This window comes from Perca fluviatilis, chromosome 3 (assembly GCF_010015445.1).
Source record: "Perca fluviatilis chromosome 3, GENO_Pfluv_1.0, whole genome shotgun sequence".
In the NCBI taxonomy this organism is placed as follows: Eukaryota; Metazoa; Chordata; class Actinopteri; order Perciformes; family Percidae; genus Perca; species Perca fluviatilis.
In genome coordinates, this window is record NC_053114.1 from 40,182,431 (window position 1) to 40,199,241 (window position 16,811).

Sequence of the window (16,811 nt, forward strand, 5' to 3'; positions counted from 1 at the left end):
TTAATTTCCAAAACTAGTTTACAGATATTCAGTCATTGCAATAAGTAAACAAATAAGATATAAAAATATATACAAATAATATTAAAGTAAAAATAAAAGTAATAGTCTAAACAGAGGGAAATAAAAGATACAAAAGAGACAGACTTTTAAAAATCAATAATAATAATAATAATAATAATAATAATAATAATAATAATAATATAGACAGCAGGAGCACTTAAACAAAGAAATTTCAGATAATATCAGATATTAAGATAGCTTTCTTATTGGATACCAACTTAAGAGACTCAAAGTACATGTCAAATTCAACCTCCAACACCTGCTTTCGATGATGTTCACATCGCGTAATTACGTCACTTCATAACGTTCCCATGGCAACGGGAAAATGGCTGCTCTTGTGTGAAGTAAACGCAACATTTTTTCAACTTTCTGCTAATATATATGTGACTTTTTTGCAACGAAAATGCAGGGATTATGAAATCATGCAAGCCCCGCATATTTCGCGTGGAAATCTGCAATTTATGCGGCGAAAGTGCGGCATATTTGAAAAAATGCGTCCCCCGCATGAATATGCGGACTTTGGCTGATTATGCATTGATTTATGCAATCGCATAATAGCGCTTTTCTGGAGGGACTGTGTAGTGCGTGTTTATATGGACAGAGATTGTTTCTGCTACTGCAGCTAAAACGCTTGTTTGTTTACAAATGAGAACGTAGTCGTGTGGATGTAGCCTTAGAGGATCCGTAGGTGTTCAGGATCGCTACAGTGGACCTGGTCTCTCCTCTGCTGCAGGCAGAAGCACGAGAAGGGCTTCACGGTGTGCAGTTTGGCCTGGCATCCGTCCGGCAGCCAGATCGTCTACACGGACACAGAGGGCTGCCTGGGCCTGCTGGACGGACTCGGCACCTCCACATCCAACACCAACAGCACCAAGGTACTGCTCGGAATACTAGGGCTGGGTATCGTTCAAAATGTTTTGATACCGAAACTAGTACTGTGACTTAGATACCGGTTCCTAAACAATACTGTTTTTTTTTTTTTTTTTCCAGATTACAACATTACCAAAACTTTTAATTTATTTTTTCAGTTCCTACTACTGTGCATAACGTAGAGTTTTACCTGCGTGTCTGTACGACGTGTAACGTTAGACAGCCAATCAAAAGCATTATTGGAGCTTGGTAGAAGAATGCTGCGGGCTTATTGGCCCACTGACACTGATGAGATTTACTCCTTAGCTATTGAAAAGACATTTTTCGATGCTTTTAGAGGCATACTTTCGGTCGGTGCATTAAGAGTATTGAACTGGGGACCCAGCCCTACGGATAACACACGATTTAAACGTTGCGTTGATATTTTCATGACAAAACGGTAAACGCACATCTTCTAATAATCGGTGTGGTGTTTTTTTCATGTCATTTTGATGCTAAATAACTCACTGGTCACTGGACCTTCAGCAGGCACCAGCAAAAAAAGCAGCCAAAGACTACGACGACCTGTTTGATGATGATGATGATAGACTCATGGACGAAGGGCTGAGTGAGACCAACTCACCGGTTAAGAAACCCGTCGCCGGGGACGACGACGACGACGATGATTTCCTCATGCCTGCAACAGGGCGGGTGAGGAACAGAGGGGCGATCCTGGATGATGAGAACTCGCTGGGTGAGTGCCAGAAGGGTTCTGAGTGAGGGAGGATACAGATGTGTGACAGATTAGAAGTCAAAGAAACAACAGGAAGTGTATTATTAACCCTTGTGTTGTCTTCCCGTCAACCATGCAATTTTTTGTTTTTCTGCGTCAACATTTTTGACGTTTTTGTCACTTTTATCCAAGTTTTTTTTTGTCACTTTTTCCGATGTTTTTAACAACTTTTTCTGCGCCTTTTGAAGCTTTTTCCATCATTTTTTTTTTTTTCAACATTCTTTTATCTTTTTTTTTTTTTTTATTAAATACTATAAAATTTAAGTAAAACGCCCAAATTCAATGAAAGCAGTGAACTGATCATTTATTTTACTTGTGAAGAGTGTTGTAGAGAACCATCCACGTTGCTTTTTGTTGTTGAAAATTTGGTTGGAAAAAAAACCAATTTCTGATTATAGAAACTTTTTGAAAATGGGTCAAATTTGACCCGAGGACACCAGGAGGGTTAAGATACCAGGCCGTCCTAAACTACTAGGACGGCCTCAGTGCTCCGCGTTATAGATTCTCCAAGAAGTCCACTGGAGCAATAACGTTCGAAAGACTAGTCATCATCACAGCCCAACTCTCAAAGTTAATGCAGATAATATTCTCATTAATATTCAACGAGCTTAGCTGCTTGACTCTGATTGGCTAACAGCTAGCCAATGAGAGCCTGGCTATCTGCATCCTTTACCCAGCACAACTGGACGAGCGCATGAATAGTAATGAGCTCAGGCAACGCCGCGTCAGACTGACCAGCTTTTGTAATTGGCCTGATTTCTCCGCTTATTTCTTTTCAGTGGCTAGAGCTGACAGAGGAGGTAGCAGTTCATTTTCACATTCACGACATAACACGAACACATATGGACCTAACATATCTCAAAAAATACAAGTAAAAATGGTTTTGTGTGGCAGGGCACCTTTTAAATGCATATAGAATATCAAAGTTAAAAATAATTTTTCGTTTGATCGATTTCTACTTTAGGCATTACTTTTGTTCACGAAGTGAATGTCATCAGAAGGGGAAAAAGAAAGCTCGGGAATGGCTGCTTGTTCCCTTAGTCCTGTTAAACTTTTCTCGGTAGACGAGCTTGTTAATCTGAAGGAAATAAACATGAACTTCTGCTGACTTGTTGAGTAACATGCTGAATGTATGGTTCACATGAATCAACAATAAGTGGATTTAACATTTTTATTTTTCCTATTTATTAAAGACTATGGTTCCATCTCTGAATGTGTGTTTTATTCAGACACTGGATCGCTGAAGCTCGGTCAGGACAAATTCGGGGACGATGACGACACGGGCAGCGCCGTAGTTCCTGCAGCTGTCCCGCTGGTGCCCATGCGTCCCGTCTATGAGGGCCCCATGCCAACGGCGCCCCAGAAGGCCTTTCAGCCGGGCTCTACCCCTGCACACCTCACACACCGCTTCATGGTAGACTCAAATAAATGCTGCTGGAACCCTTTTATTCTTCTGTATATTGTTGTAAAGACTCCCTAAAAATAAAACCCAATCTTGAGCTAAATATGAGATTTAAAAAGATTCCCAGTCTCACGTGTAGTAACGGCGACATTGTGCCTCAGATGTGGAACTCTGTGGGAATAGTTCGAGGCTACAACGACGAGCAGGACAACGCCATCGACGTGGAGTTTCACGACACGGCTGTGCACCACGCCATGCACCTCACCAACTCGCTGGGTCACACCATGGCTGATCTTTCCCAGGAGGCCGTGCTGCTGGCCTGCCCCAGCACGGACGAGCTCGCCAGGTAAACACCCTTCTGCCCCGTTTTGTGTTTTTAATGTTGCATCGAATTATTATTTTTTTTATTCTTTCAACCTGCTCCACTTATCTCTTCTCAGTAAGCTCCAGTGCCTCCACTTCTCCTCGTGGGACACCAATAAGGAGTGGATGGTGGACCTGCCGGAGGGCGAGGACGTGAGGGCGCTGTGTCTGGGTCAGGGCTGGGCGGCGGTCGCCACCAGCGCGCTGATGCTCCGACTCTTCTCCATCGGCGGAGTCCAGAGAGAAATCTTCAGCCTGCCGGGGAACGTGGTCTGCATGGTCGGACACGGAGAGCAGCTGCTCATCGTCTACCATCGGGGTTAGAGAGACACACACACACACACACACACACACACACACACACACACAAAACAAAACACACACAAACACACACACACGAGTCTGCTATGTTAGCGGTTACAGTGCCTTGCGAAAGTATTCGGCCCCCTTGAACTTTTCGACCTTTTGCCACATTTCAGGCCTCAAACATAAAGATATAAAACTGTAATTTTTTGTGAAGAATCAACAACAAGTGGGACACAATCATGAAGTGGAACGAAATTTATTGGATATTTCAAACCTTTTAAACAAATAAAAAACTGAAATATTGGGCTGCGAAAATTATTCAGCCCCTTAAGTTAATACTTTGTAGCGCCACCTTTTGCTGCGATTACAGCTGTAAGTCGCTCGGTATGTCTCTATCAGTTTTGCACATCGAGAGACTGACATTTTTGCCCATTCCTCCTTGCAAAACAGCTCGAGCTCAGTGAGGTTGGATGGAGAGCGTTTGTGAACAGCAGTTTTCAGTTCTTTCCACAGATTCTCGATTGGATTCAGGTCTGGACTTTGACTTGGCCATTCTAACACCTGGATATGTTTATTTGTGAACCATTCCATTGTAGATTTTGCTTTATGTTTTGGATCATTGTCTTGTTGGAAGACAAATCTCCGTCCCAGTCTCAGGTCTTTTGCAGACTCCATCAGGTTTTCTTCCAGAATGGTCCTGTATTTGGCTCCATCCATCTTCCCATCAATTTTAACCATCTTCCCTGTCCCTGCTGAAGAAAAGCAGGCCCAAACCATGATGCTGCCACCACCATGTTTGACAGTGGGGATGGTGTGTTCAGGGTGATGAGCTGTGTTGCTTTTACGCCAAACATAACGTTTTGCATTGTTGCCAAAAAGTTCGATTTTGGTTTCATCTGACCACAGCACCTTCTTCCACATGTTTGGTGTGTCTCCCAGGTGGCTTTCGGCAAACTTTAAACGACACTTTTTATGGATATCTTTAAGAAATGGCTTTCTTCTTGCCACTCTTCCATAAAGGCCAGATTTGTGCAGTATACGACTGATTGTTGTCCTATGGACAGAGTCTCCCACCTCAGCTGTAGATCTCTGCAGTTCATCCAGAGTGATCATGGGCCTCTTGGCTGCATCTCTGATCAGTCTTCTCATTGTATGAGCTGAAAGTTTAGAGGGACGGCCGGGTCTTCGTAGATTTGTAGTGGTCTGATACTCCTTCCATTTCAATATTATCGCTTGCACAGTGCTCCTTGGGATGTTTAAAGCTTGGGAAATCTTTTTGTATCCAACCGGCTTTAAACTTCTCCACAACAGTATCTCGGACCTGCCTGGTGTGTTCCTTTGTTCTTCATGATGCTCTCTGCGCTTTACACGCACCTCTGAGACTATCACAGAGCAGGTGCATTTATACGGAGACTTGATTACACACAGCTGGATTCTATTTATCATCATTAGTCATTTAGGTCAACATTGGATCATTCAGAGATCCTCACTGAACTTCTGGAGAGAGTTTGCTGCACTGAAAGTAAAGGGGCTGAATAATTTTGCACGCCCACTTTTTCAGTTTTTTATTTGTTAAAAAAGTTTGAAATAGCCAATGAATTTCGTTCCACTTCATAATTGGGACCCACTTGTTGTTGATTCTTCACAAAAAATTACAGTTTTATATCTTTATGTTTGAGGCCTGAAATGTGGCAAAAGGTCGAAACGTTCAAGGGGGCCGAATACTTTCGCAAGGCACTGTATAACGTAGCTTGTTGGGTAGTAAGTAACGCACTACAACTAAAACGGAAATAAGCCATAAGCCTCACCATGTGTGTAGTGGTATTAGGCTAATATTGAAGCTCTGCTGTTGTGTTGGGTAGCCTGCTTATTGGAGTTCCACAACTACTTGTGGGTGTGTGTGTGGGTAGCAGGCAGTGGACCAAACCACTGTGAGGCAAGGGAGGGGGGATTCAAAATGTTTTTTTGAACTTAAAACACATTATTTTGCCCCTTTTTTTTTTTTGTTTTACTGCGTAAACAATTATTTTAAATATATATCATTATTTATAATACACAGCGTGGTTTTTAATGATTTTTTTTTGGGGGGGGAGGTGGCAACAACCCTCAGATGGGTAATGTCCTGACCCCCCTGCAATTTCCGCCTATGCACACAGAGGTGATTCAGCCCAATTTACTACAAATATCATACACTCAGCATTACAGCGGACCATTTTATACTATGGTATTTATTTTGTGGTCTGTTGTTTCCAATCATTTAACTCTACGAAGACTTAAAACATGCCTGAGTTGAGTAATATGTCGGCGAACATCATGTCTGCTTTATTTTTTTTTATCTATGCTGCATCAGTTTTGTTCATATAAGTTTGTCTGGCAATCTTCACTGGGATCGACAGTCCAGCTCAAGCAAGTTTCAAGCCTCTGTCAATTAATTTCCATAGTGCTCAGAAATAACTGAAACCAGTAGCTGCCTCCAAAGCTTAAAAAAAATAACATTTTTGAAAAACTAAACACTAAGAAATACACTACAGTAATTGGCCTTATCTCCCTGGTATATGTACTGTATTCATATAGACACTGCAGGCTATATTGTAGCATCACTCACACGGTGTTTCATTTTACCCCATCAGCTCCAGGTTTTGACGGAGAACAAGCTCTGGGTGTTCAGCTGCTGCAGTTCGGTCGAAAGAAGAGGCAGCTCATCCACGGGGAATCCCTCCCGCTGTCTCTCCAATCCCACCTGTCCTGGCTCGGATTCACCGCTGAGGGTCAGTCTGTGCGTTTGTAAAGAAAATATATATTTTTTTTATTTCAAATAAATTTTATTTATAGTGTCAAATCACAACAGGAGTTACCCCAGGACACTTAACAGAGTAGGTTTACAAGAAGCCAAAAATCCCTCCCACCCCCAAAGAGCAAGCATTTGGTGTGACTGTGGCAAGGAAATACTCGGACAGACCCAGGCTCTTGGTGCGCGGCCTCTGCTGCTGCCGGCTGGGATACAGATATGGAGAAACATGATTCATAATAATTTATAAATAGCAGTTGGTATGCTGAACAGTACCAATAAAGAGAATAAAACTATGACTAGAAATAATAGTTGTAGCAGTGCAGGGCGTCGAGCAGGAACACAGCAGCAGCTGCAAAAAAAACCCGATCCAGGTGCCACCCCAATCCAGGGTGTAGCAGAGCGTTGAGAACTGGAAATTCACTTGGCAACATTTCTCTGACCTTGTTTGTCAAATAAAATTAGCAGAAGCAGCATTTCTCTCCGACTACACCCTCCTCTTTGGATTTTAAAGTTGACAGCCTGGTTACGTCGCGGTTTTTCAGGTACCCCGTGCTACGTGGATTCGGTTGGGGTGGTCCGGATGCTGAACCGCTCGCTGGGCAACACATGGACGCCAGTGTGTAACACCAGAGAGACCTGCAAAAGCAAGTCGGACCACTACTGGGTGGTCGGAATACATGAGAACCCTCAGCAGCTCAGGTGAGCTCTCTTTTCTACGCCACTCTGTTGTTTTCTACATCGGAGAGGTTGGAGGCTGTCGTCACTAAAACGGCTTTTGGCTTGTTGAAAAATAATGTTCCTTATTATAATAATTACACTTAGAATATCATATTGAATGGTAGAAAACAAGGTTTTATAAGTGCTTCAGAAATGATTTTAATTACTCATGAAATTGTTTTCGAAAGGAGTTTTAAAGATATTTCTTTTTTTTGGTGGGCTTTTCTGCCTTTGATTTTTGACAGGACAGCTAGGTGAGAAAGGGGAGAGAGAGAGGGGGAAGACATGCAGGAAATAGTCACAGGTCAGATTTGAACCCTGGACCTCTGCGTGGAGGCATAAACCTCTCACTATACGTGCGCCTGCTCTACCACTGACCCAACCCGGCCATCATACCAGCAGTTTTTTAAATGTCCTATTCCCAACTTGGTAACTTTCAGTGAAAACTCTTTGAGATTTGAGAATTGGCTGCTGAAAAAAGCCGTCATGAGGGAAAGATTTCTGAAAACCAAACCCAGAGGACACAACACGCTCATTTTTTATTTTTTTTTGCATTCGTGAAGCTGCTGTTCATCATCTGAATTAATGCAGTCGCTATTTACTTCTGGATTATCATTTGATGGTATCATAACTTAGAACAAAAATACCAGCTAAATGTTCACTGTGATGGTTTACATTTCTCTCGAGCAAATTTCAAGGCTCTACAAATTGATTTTATACCGTACTGAATCCAAGTATGTGGCTGCCTGAAAGTTTGGCTGTAAATCTAAAAGAAAAGGGCCAGCATGACATTAAATCTGTTCATCTATAGTTGGGATATGATCTACAAAACAACCAGCGTGGTGTTTTTGTGTTCTCGCTGGTTAATCGTTATGTTTTGGAGTTTGTTTCCCTCTCCCTAAATCCAGTCCGTTCTGGTTCCTGTCAGGTGTATTCCGTGTAAAGGCTCCAGGTATCCTCCGACGCTGCCCAGACCTGCTGTGGCCATCCTGCCCTTCAAGCTGCCTCTGTGTCAGACCTCCACAGAGAAAGGACAGATGGAGGTAAACACACCGGAGACGGCTTGCTTTGATCAAACTGCACAGATGCTAACATCTGCTAATAGCTTAGTTTGTTTTCATTAACATTTATAAAAGATGTATCTTCTGTGCCTCTAAGACTGTAATTTTTGGCGGTTTTGCTAGCTTGTGATGACACAGTGACTTCTTGCTTTTGATTGGACAGCTCTACAGATGTTTCCTATCAACAGATTTACACATTTACTAGCTAAGACAGGGGTCGACAACCATTTTTGATATTAAGTGCTTTTCAAAATGTTCTTTTTAATCATTTTGCCATATCAGCATTAAGCCTGCCACAATTTACAGAGCTCGCAGTGCTATTTTAATTTTTTTTTCCTTTAGCGCCGCATTCCGTGAAGATGGCAACGAGTACTAGCCAATCAGAGGCAGAGTAGGGCGGGTCATCACGGAATGCGGATAAGGGGGGGGGAAGTCAACCAAACTAGCGTAAATAACAGGCTGTGCTTCTGCCAATGGCTGTGAAAGAGGTCATTTGGCATGTGGATGAGAGAACATTTCCAAAAAAAACTTGCTTGCCCACTGGGTTGGATTTATGACTACTGTCTACTTTATTCCCTTATAATGCCCATATTTAATACTGCCTTTTTTTAAACTTTATCCTCGCACTGCTATAGTTTTTATATTACTATGTCTACATTATTCTCTTATATTGTCCATATTTAATGCTGGTCTCTAGACTTTATCCGTGCACTATTGGACTTATTTGCACTACCACCATGACACCCTCTCGTAGAGCACCTAACCATGCAGACTGAACCACAGGGTCAGTCCCTGCCCTGTCACTGAAAGCGTCTCATGCTTATACATCCCTGAGTACATTCATGTGGATTTTTTATTTAGTAGGTTTTCTTTTATTGTCCACATTATTCATGTGGATTTGTTGTGTTATCATCCTGTATATTATGTATGTGTATGTTGTGTGTGATGTATTTAAGCTACTGGGATCTTGAATTTCCCCTTGGGGATCAATAAAGTATCTATCGATCTATCTCAACCTAATCCAGATGTGCCACAGTATTTTCAGGTTTTCTATTATAGTTATTGGTAATATTAAACTGTCTTTTAGATGACAAAGTAACCCAGTCCGGTCAGACCAACATAATAAATGGGTTAATGCTTCTCTGTATTGTAAAATGGAAGTAACCAGTCTGTGTCCCGCTCTGTCGCCCTCCAGGAGCAGTTCTGGCGTTCAGTCCTCTTCCACAACCACTTCAGCTTCCTGTCGTCCAGCGGCTACGAGATCGACGAGGATGGACAGAGTCAATCCCAGAAGGAGCAGCAGGAGCTGCTCATGAAGATGTTTGCAGTTGAGTCTAAAAAAATAAATAAACTGGGATCACACTTGGTTTAAATTTATGATCAGCGATTTAGAAGTGCGCCTTGTTTTCTGTAGCTGCTGTTGTGTTCAGAGTCCATGTTTTTGTTTTTTTCTTCCAGCTGTCCTGTAAGCTGGAGAGAGAGTTTCGCTGCGTGGAGCTGGCGGAGCTCATGACCCAGAACGTGGTGACTCTGGCCATCCGATACGCGTCCCGATCCAGACGCATGGCCCTCGCCCAGCGGCTCAGCGAGATCGCCCTGGAGAAAGCCAACCAGATTCAGGAAGAAGAGCCAGAGGAACAGGAAGAGGAGCCAGAATACTCCGGCGTCAGACGGAGCTCTGGGTAACGCCAAAATGCATTTATCCCTTTTTTGACGCTTGTAGTAAATTAGTGCAGCCATTCAGCTTTTACACCACACTCGCCTGTGGTTGTAAGACTTGACTCTGTTTTCACAGCGAGAAACTCATACGAGGTTCTGGTCCTCTGCCAAGTATTGTTTGTGAGGGAAGAACCTCCGCTCTGTAACAACGCTGTACCACCGAGAGTCGGTTCTATAGTGGCATTCTTCCAGTAAATCTTTCATCTATAATATATCAATAATTCAAGAAGATCAAGTTAATGGTTTTAAACCAGGACCTCTGGTATTTGGATCAAGTTGCTTGTCAAAAAAATAAAGCTTTTTAGTTTAAAGGACAATTCCGGCGCAAAATGAGCCTAGGGGTTAATAACACACGATTACCGAGTCAAACGTTCTCTGGGATATGTTTTCATGCTAATCGAATATGTCTCTAGCTTGAAACTAGCTACCAGTAACCGATGTTTAGCTGCTAACGCTAGCTTTCAGGGCACAGGTTAAATCACTATTTCTATACCACTGACAAGGCTCAAAATAGCACCACGCTTAAACGGTAGCATAATGAGGGACCCTACATGGAAACCGAAGCATTGAGAACTTGTGTACAGACAGTTTATTAAAAAGACAGTAGCGTTAATGTTTACATGCGGCCGCCATCTTGGATAACAGTCACGACCAGTCGAACGACGAACGCCGTGCAACCAGTAACATAGCTCAAACACAGCGTTTGTGATTCGACTGTTATGTGATTTACCCTGTGCCCCGAAAGCTAGCGTTAGCAGCTAAACACCGGCTTGCGGTAGCTAGTTTCAGGCTACAGACACATTCGATTAGCATGAAAACATATCCCAGAGAACGTTTGACTCGTAACACATATACGTTATTAACCCCTAGGTTCATTTTGCGCTGGAATTGTCCTTTAAGAAGCTACAGTTGTTATTTCAAAGTGTCAGATACATGTGCATCTTTTAAGTATCGTATCAGACTCTGTATCAGCAGATATTCAATATTAAAGGGGCCAAAGAACTTGATCGAGACATCTCTCATTGAAGAGAGATGTAAATGTAAAAATGTGTCCTTATATTTTTTTTATTCAAGCTCTTTTCTCTGGCAATTTAGAGATGAGAGATGGTCGTTTCTACACTTCTATGCTTCTAAAGTCTTTTAAATCTACTGTTTTTGTTGGTTTCTGTCGGTTTCTATTGCATGGCGGCTGTGTGGATTTTTCTGTCTTTGCTCACCAGAAACGTGTCTGACGCGGCGCTGCTGCTGCTAGCCTTGTCTGGACACATGGATGTTTCCCATAAACCTAAATATATACTGATTTGATTACAGGAAAGACAATGTTGGCAGTATTGATGGCAAAATAGGCTACAGAATATTTAGTTCTGTATTGACAGGTGCAAAAAATTGATTATTAATTTTTTTAAATTACATTTATATCTGTATTTATGTGAAAACCTAGAGACTTTCAAATATCAAAATGTCATTTATTAAATGTATTTGTGTCAAAATGACATAAACATCTTTTTGTATTCTATTTTACCTGGAAACACTTCCAACACGCTTGTGTGTCGTGTGAAAAATAGGCGTCTGTTCTATTTCTAGCACGCACGCGTTTTCGGTAGGGTTGGGTACCGAAACCCAGTTCCACTACGTAACCAGTTCCTACACAAACGGTAGTATTCAGATATTCAGACCGAGTTAGAACGCAAATTCGGTTCTGACTGAAATATTTTCCCTCTGTCACTCCGGACAGCGGCAGACTTTTTTTTCTTTCTCCCTTTTCTGCCAAGTGGCGCACGTGTCCACTCGCGGTGTGAAGAGTGAGTCTGCGCTATTCTCGGACATGCACTCTACAATCCCTGCTGATAGACGGCTTTTTGTACACACTCCGAAACGGACGTAAAAATATCACACTTTCTCTGTAGTCTACCATTAGCTAGCTACCGTAAATGTAGGCTACTTTTAAAATACCATATTTTCCCTCTGGGCTCACCAAAACGGACCTAAAAGCATATTAACCATTCACTGGACGTGATCGCTAGTAAACATATTACGCTTGCTCTGCTAGTCTATCGTTCAAGACAAGACCCTGTAGTCTGGTAGTGGGGGAGGCAGGACATGCCGTAAGTCAGGAGAGGTGTCCTATCTCGCCAGAGAAGGCAAATATGGTCATTTTTCTGCAAGAGAACTGCTAAAGTTTGAAGCTGGTTGGCATACCAACTCAACATTTATTTTGTTGTAACTTGTTAATAGTGTAACTGTTATTTGTTAAATTATTGTAGTTATGCGTTAGGTGACATAGGTTTACTTATTATATCTTTAAGTACTTTAAAACGATATTGTTCAATTTAAATCATTTTCAATTTAAAAAAACCATTAAAAAAAGCCTTTCTTTTGTCATTTTTCAGTTTTTCAAGAATCGGGTTAGGAATCAGTTAGGAATCTGAAACGTTTTTAAAAGTACCAGTTTGGCATTGGACTCGTAAAAATCCAAACGGTACTCAACCCTAGTTTTCTGAGACGTGTGTGTCACGCAGGCCGTGTGCAAGATCTAACCTGTTAACATGGGAGCCGAAATAAAAACGGACACGCCACGCAGCTGACACGCTCACGCCACGCAGCTGACACGCTCACGCCACGCAGGCAGTGTGCACGGGCTCTGACTCTGTTAAAGCTACCGTGCTCCAGTAGAAGGGAAGAGCGTGTAATTCACAAGTTTATTATTTGGACAGGTACGGCAAGAGTGAGGTCATGGGAGAACGTCGCAACAACAGACGTGATCAGGAGGAGGAAGAGGAGCAAGGAGAAGAGCTCAGGGAGGAAGAGGAGGATGGACAGGAGATGGAGACAGAGGAGGCAGCTGAAACTACAAAACGTCAGTTCCATCTCTTTTCTTCTACTCTCTTTGCACATGCACGTTGTCAACACAGGGTGTCACCGATACCGGTGTGTAATGCACGCGTCTCATACTGCAGGTGTGAATCCCTTTGCTAAAGAAGCGGTTTCTTCTGTGACGCCATCTCTGACACCAAGTGAGTAAAGACTTCCAACAAGCCATGTATTTAAATGTTAACCGTAGAATTGTAGTCTATCTTTGCGATCTACTGTTCAAATTATTAATGTGGACGCCTCCCATCATCAGAGATCCATCCTAGGGCTGCAGCTAGCGGTTATTTTAGTAATCGAGTATTCTGCTGATTATTCCATAGATTCATTGGATAAGAAAAAAAAAAAAAAAATATATATATATATATATATATATATATATATATATATATATATATATATATATATATATATATATATATATATGAAGGAAGATTAGATGGGTCTCTTAAAATGAACCACTCATTGGTTTCCTTTTTAGAAAAATCCATATTGTTATTGCTTAGATTGCATACAATAATTGTATCTGTCAAAACTAAATCCATTTAGTGCATTTAAATGCAATATTACATTCTGGGTTTTAAAGAAAACAAATTCTAACTAAAGGTCTCTGGAGCTGCTGTCCGCTCTCCTCCCGGCGAAATGGTAGTCTCCTATTGGGTGGGAGTTCTTGCCTCATTTGTGGTCTGATAACAGTAAATTCATCAAATTCAGTGCCCAATAAGTCTGCTACTACTGTTGCTGCCATATTTCGCAGAGACGGACCTTCAGTAAGCGGCTGTAGCAGCTTGTATCCGGCCTGATTAGAACCAGCGCTGGGATTTGGGGGGGTTGGGGATCCGTGTCCACAGCGTCAACGTGTCGTGCGACAGTCATAATCATGCCCCCGAAACACAGTGTTCTGTATTTGGTTACATGGATTAAACAAAGATGATTTCTACTGATCAAGTTGCTCGAGGAATTGGTTCAGCCCACGCATGAGTCAAATATCTTTAATTGGCATTTGCATCTGATGTCTTTTATTTATTTATTTATTTATTTTTTCAGTTGGCAAAGTAGGACGTGCAAATCCTTTCAAGGTAAGAACTCAAAAGACTTGATGATGGCAGCATGTTTGATTTCTCTAATGGTTGTGTGTGAATATGAGTGAATAGATTCAAATAAATATGAAATATGTAAGTGAATATGCAGAAAGAGTGAGTTGAAGAAAGTCTGAGGCATGTTTTGATGGGATATGTGCAGGTCCTCGGCTCGGGGAAGCCCTCGTCTTTGTCGGGTCAGCCTCGAGTGACAAACATCCTGGACAACATGACGTCCAGCAGGAAGTTGTCTCCGCTCAGCAGATCTGCAGGGAAACCAGGCAAAGACCCCGTCCTCAAACCGCTTGCCCCCAGGCCCAAAACAAAGGTATCTTCTCACTTTCCAACATGTATCTTTTTAATGTTATTGCTTTCATTTCTTTTTTTTTTTTTTTTTTTTTACTTAACTACCCTAAACTTAAAAAAGATACTTACAGCATAGCAACAAATGTAGTAATTTTTTTTCAGAGGGAAGTTATACAACGTGGGGACAAGATGATAATGGTTACCAAATACGTCTGTATTTAAATTTTAAAGTGCTCCTATTATGCTCATTTTCTGGTTCATAATTGTATTTAGAGGAATTAGAATTTAGAATAGGTTTACATGGTTTAATTTTCAAAAAATACCATATTTTTGTTGTACTGCACATTGCTGCAGCACCTCTTTTCACCCTGTGTGTTGAGCTCTCTGTTTTAGCTACAGAGTGAGACATCTCATTTCTGCTCCATTTTTGTTGGGAGTCGCACATGTGCAGTACCTAGGTAAGGACTACTAGCCAGTCAGAAGCAGAGAATGAGGGCGTGCCACGCTAGCAGCTAGGCGAGCATTATAACGTGTGTTACAAAGTGACCATGTCTGTCTCTGAAGTAAAGGCTGGACTACAGTAGAGCTGTTTGGAGCAGTTTGTGAACAGTGTTTTCTGTTGGAGATGGTAAGTCCCTTTGGGGTGGACTCTGGGCTTTTCACTTTGTAAACCTATAACGTGCACAAAAAAGATATAGAACACAATAAAGGAAAGGGAAAAAGCCAAAAAACATATGAGCATTTCAAAACGATTGAACACTGTAGATGGCACCATGCATATTATGCATACGTGTTGTCAGACTCCTATAAAACATGAGATATTAACTCATCTCTGCTTATAATTTCCCTCTTTCCTCTCCAGACTCAGTCCACTCTGCTGCAGATGAATGCCACCAAGGCGGCCAGTAAGAACACCCAGCCGGCTGCAGATCAGCAGAAACAACCAGAGGTCCCGCCTCCAGCTTCTCCTGCAGACAACACCGAAAATAACCGGTATAAGATCGATTTATCAAACCTTTTTTGAAGTTATTTTATTGGAAGCCACAAGGTGGATTGACTTGGTTTTTTTTGTTGACTGTTCAGGCCGAAGACGGGCTTCCAGTTCTGGCTGGAGGAGAACAGGAAGAGTATCACAGCTGACCAGCCAGACCTGGAGGAGACTGACATCATCAAAGAGGCAATGGGGCGCTTCAGGACGCTGTCAGCAGAGGAGCGACTGGTAAGAAACACTGAGGGGTTTAGAGAGGAGGGTTTGGGTCATATGGCATCCTGGGAAACTAGAATTTAATTAATAAAAACTAATTAGGATCAAAAAGTCCTGAAAAATTACAAACATTAGAGCAAAATCATCTGGAATCTACTAGGGGTGGGGATCCCCAGAGGCCCCACGATACAATATTATCACGGTACTTTAAGTCAAGATACAATATTATTGCGATTTTAAACATTGTGGTATTCTGCGATTATATTTAACTATTATCCAACTTCAAATAATGTCCCCAAATTAAATCTTTGTCAGTCCTGCTGACCTCTACTGGACCATCTAGTGGACTGTAAAACCAGAGCGGTGATTGTTGGAACAGTGGAAAGACGAACCAAGATGGCTTTTGTTCGTTTTATTTTTGTTAATGTCGACTTTGAACGAAATGTGTTTTACGATGACAAATAGTGTTTTATTTCAATGGAGTCTGGTGGGTTGGACGACGGCGACACCGGGGATGTTTCACGTTAAAACAAAAAGGATCTTAAAAAAGGTCTATGTCTACAAGGATGTTGTCAGACACTTAGAACAATAATCTGAGCATAAAACAACCTTTTTTGCGCACCTAAATTGAAGTTGCGCAATTGTAGCTTGTCTCACCTCTGCCGACTGCAGCGGTCTTGCTTAAAGGAGAAATACGGCTCAAAATGAACCTAGAAGTTAAAAACACGTGTACCGAGTCGACCGTTCTCTGGGATATGTTTTCATAGAAATAGCGATATATCTTTTTACTTTACCTCTGCCCCCGACGACTAGCGTTATGAGCTAGTTAGCGGTTTACGCTAAAACTGTTCACATTCGATTATCATGAAAACATATCCCAGAGAACGGTCGACTCTGTAATTTATAATTACAATAATTTTTAATACTGGACCAATTTCAAAATGTGGTGTTCCCATCAGTCACTTAGACACAAAAACACGGGAAAAGTCCAGGTTGAAAAATACGGAAGTTAGCCTTTAAAGACCCCTGTGAATGAGTCACTATAAAAGCCCATACGTTTGTATGATAAACAGTTTTGATTCTGTCTGATAGTAGGAGGTGTTGCAGAGCCCTGTAGTGTCGCGTAGCTTTGAAAGATATCCAGATTTTAAAAACAGTTTTTCACTATCCGCTGCAGTCGTTCCAGAAGTGAATAAATTAAAGCGATTTGTGTTGGTAGGTTATGACACACCTCACCCTTTTAATTCACTTGAGTGCTAATAGACATCAATGTGTGCGTTTGTATATTAGCCC

At 41.8% G+C, this 16,811-nt stretch overlaps 1 protein-coding gene across 3 annotated transcripts in view; it reads left to right on the plus strand.

Annotated features, from left to right (window-relative positions):
• Positions 1-16,811, plus strand: part of wdhd1 (WD repeat and HMG-box DNA binding protein 1) — a 28,902-nt gene that overhangs the window by 6,805 nt on the left and 5,286 nt on the right. For 2 of the 3 annotated variants that reach the window (XM_039796017.1, XM_039796018.1), the window contains exons 10-25: positions 794-935; positions 1,456-1,663; positions 2,932-3,116; positions 3,266-3,450; positions 3,545-3,786; positions 6,404-6,541; positions 7,107-7,263; positions 8,210-8,324; positions 9,538-9,669; positions 9,801-10,024; positions 12,776-12,918; positions 13,019-13,075; positions 13,977-14,008; positions 14,172-14,336; positions 15,177-15,307; positions 15,398-15,533. In XM_039796017.1, coding sequence (XP_039651951.1) covers positions 794-935; positions 1,456-1,663; positions 2,932-3,116; positions 3,266-3,450; positions 3,545-3,786; positions 6,404-6,541; positions 7,107-7,263; positions 8,210-8,324; positions 9,538-9,669; positions 9,801-10,024; positions 12,776-12,918; positions 13,019-13,075; positions 13,977-14,008; positions 14,172-14,336; positions 15,177-15,307; positions 15,398-15,533 — 2,392 coding nt within the window. The remainder of the gene's footprint in view (positions 1-793; positions 936-1,455; positions 1,664-2,931; positions 3,117-3,265; positions 3,451-3,544; positions 3,787-6,403; positions 6,542-7,106; positions 7,264-8,209; positions 8,325-9,537; positions 9,670-9,800; positions 10,025-12,775; positions 12,919-13,018; positions 13,076-13,976; positions 14,009-14,171; positions 14,337-15,176; positions 15,308-15,397; positions 15,534-16,811) is intronic. The other variant, XM_039796019.1, reaches the window with a different exon arrangement.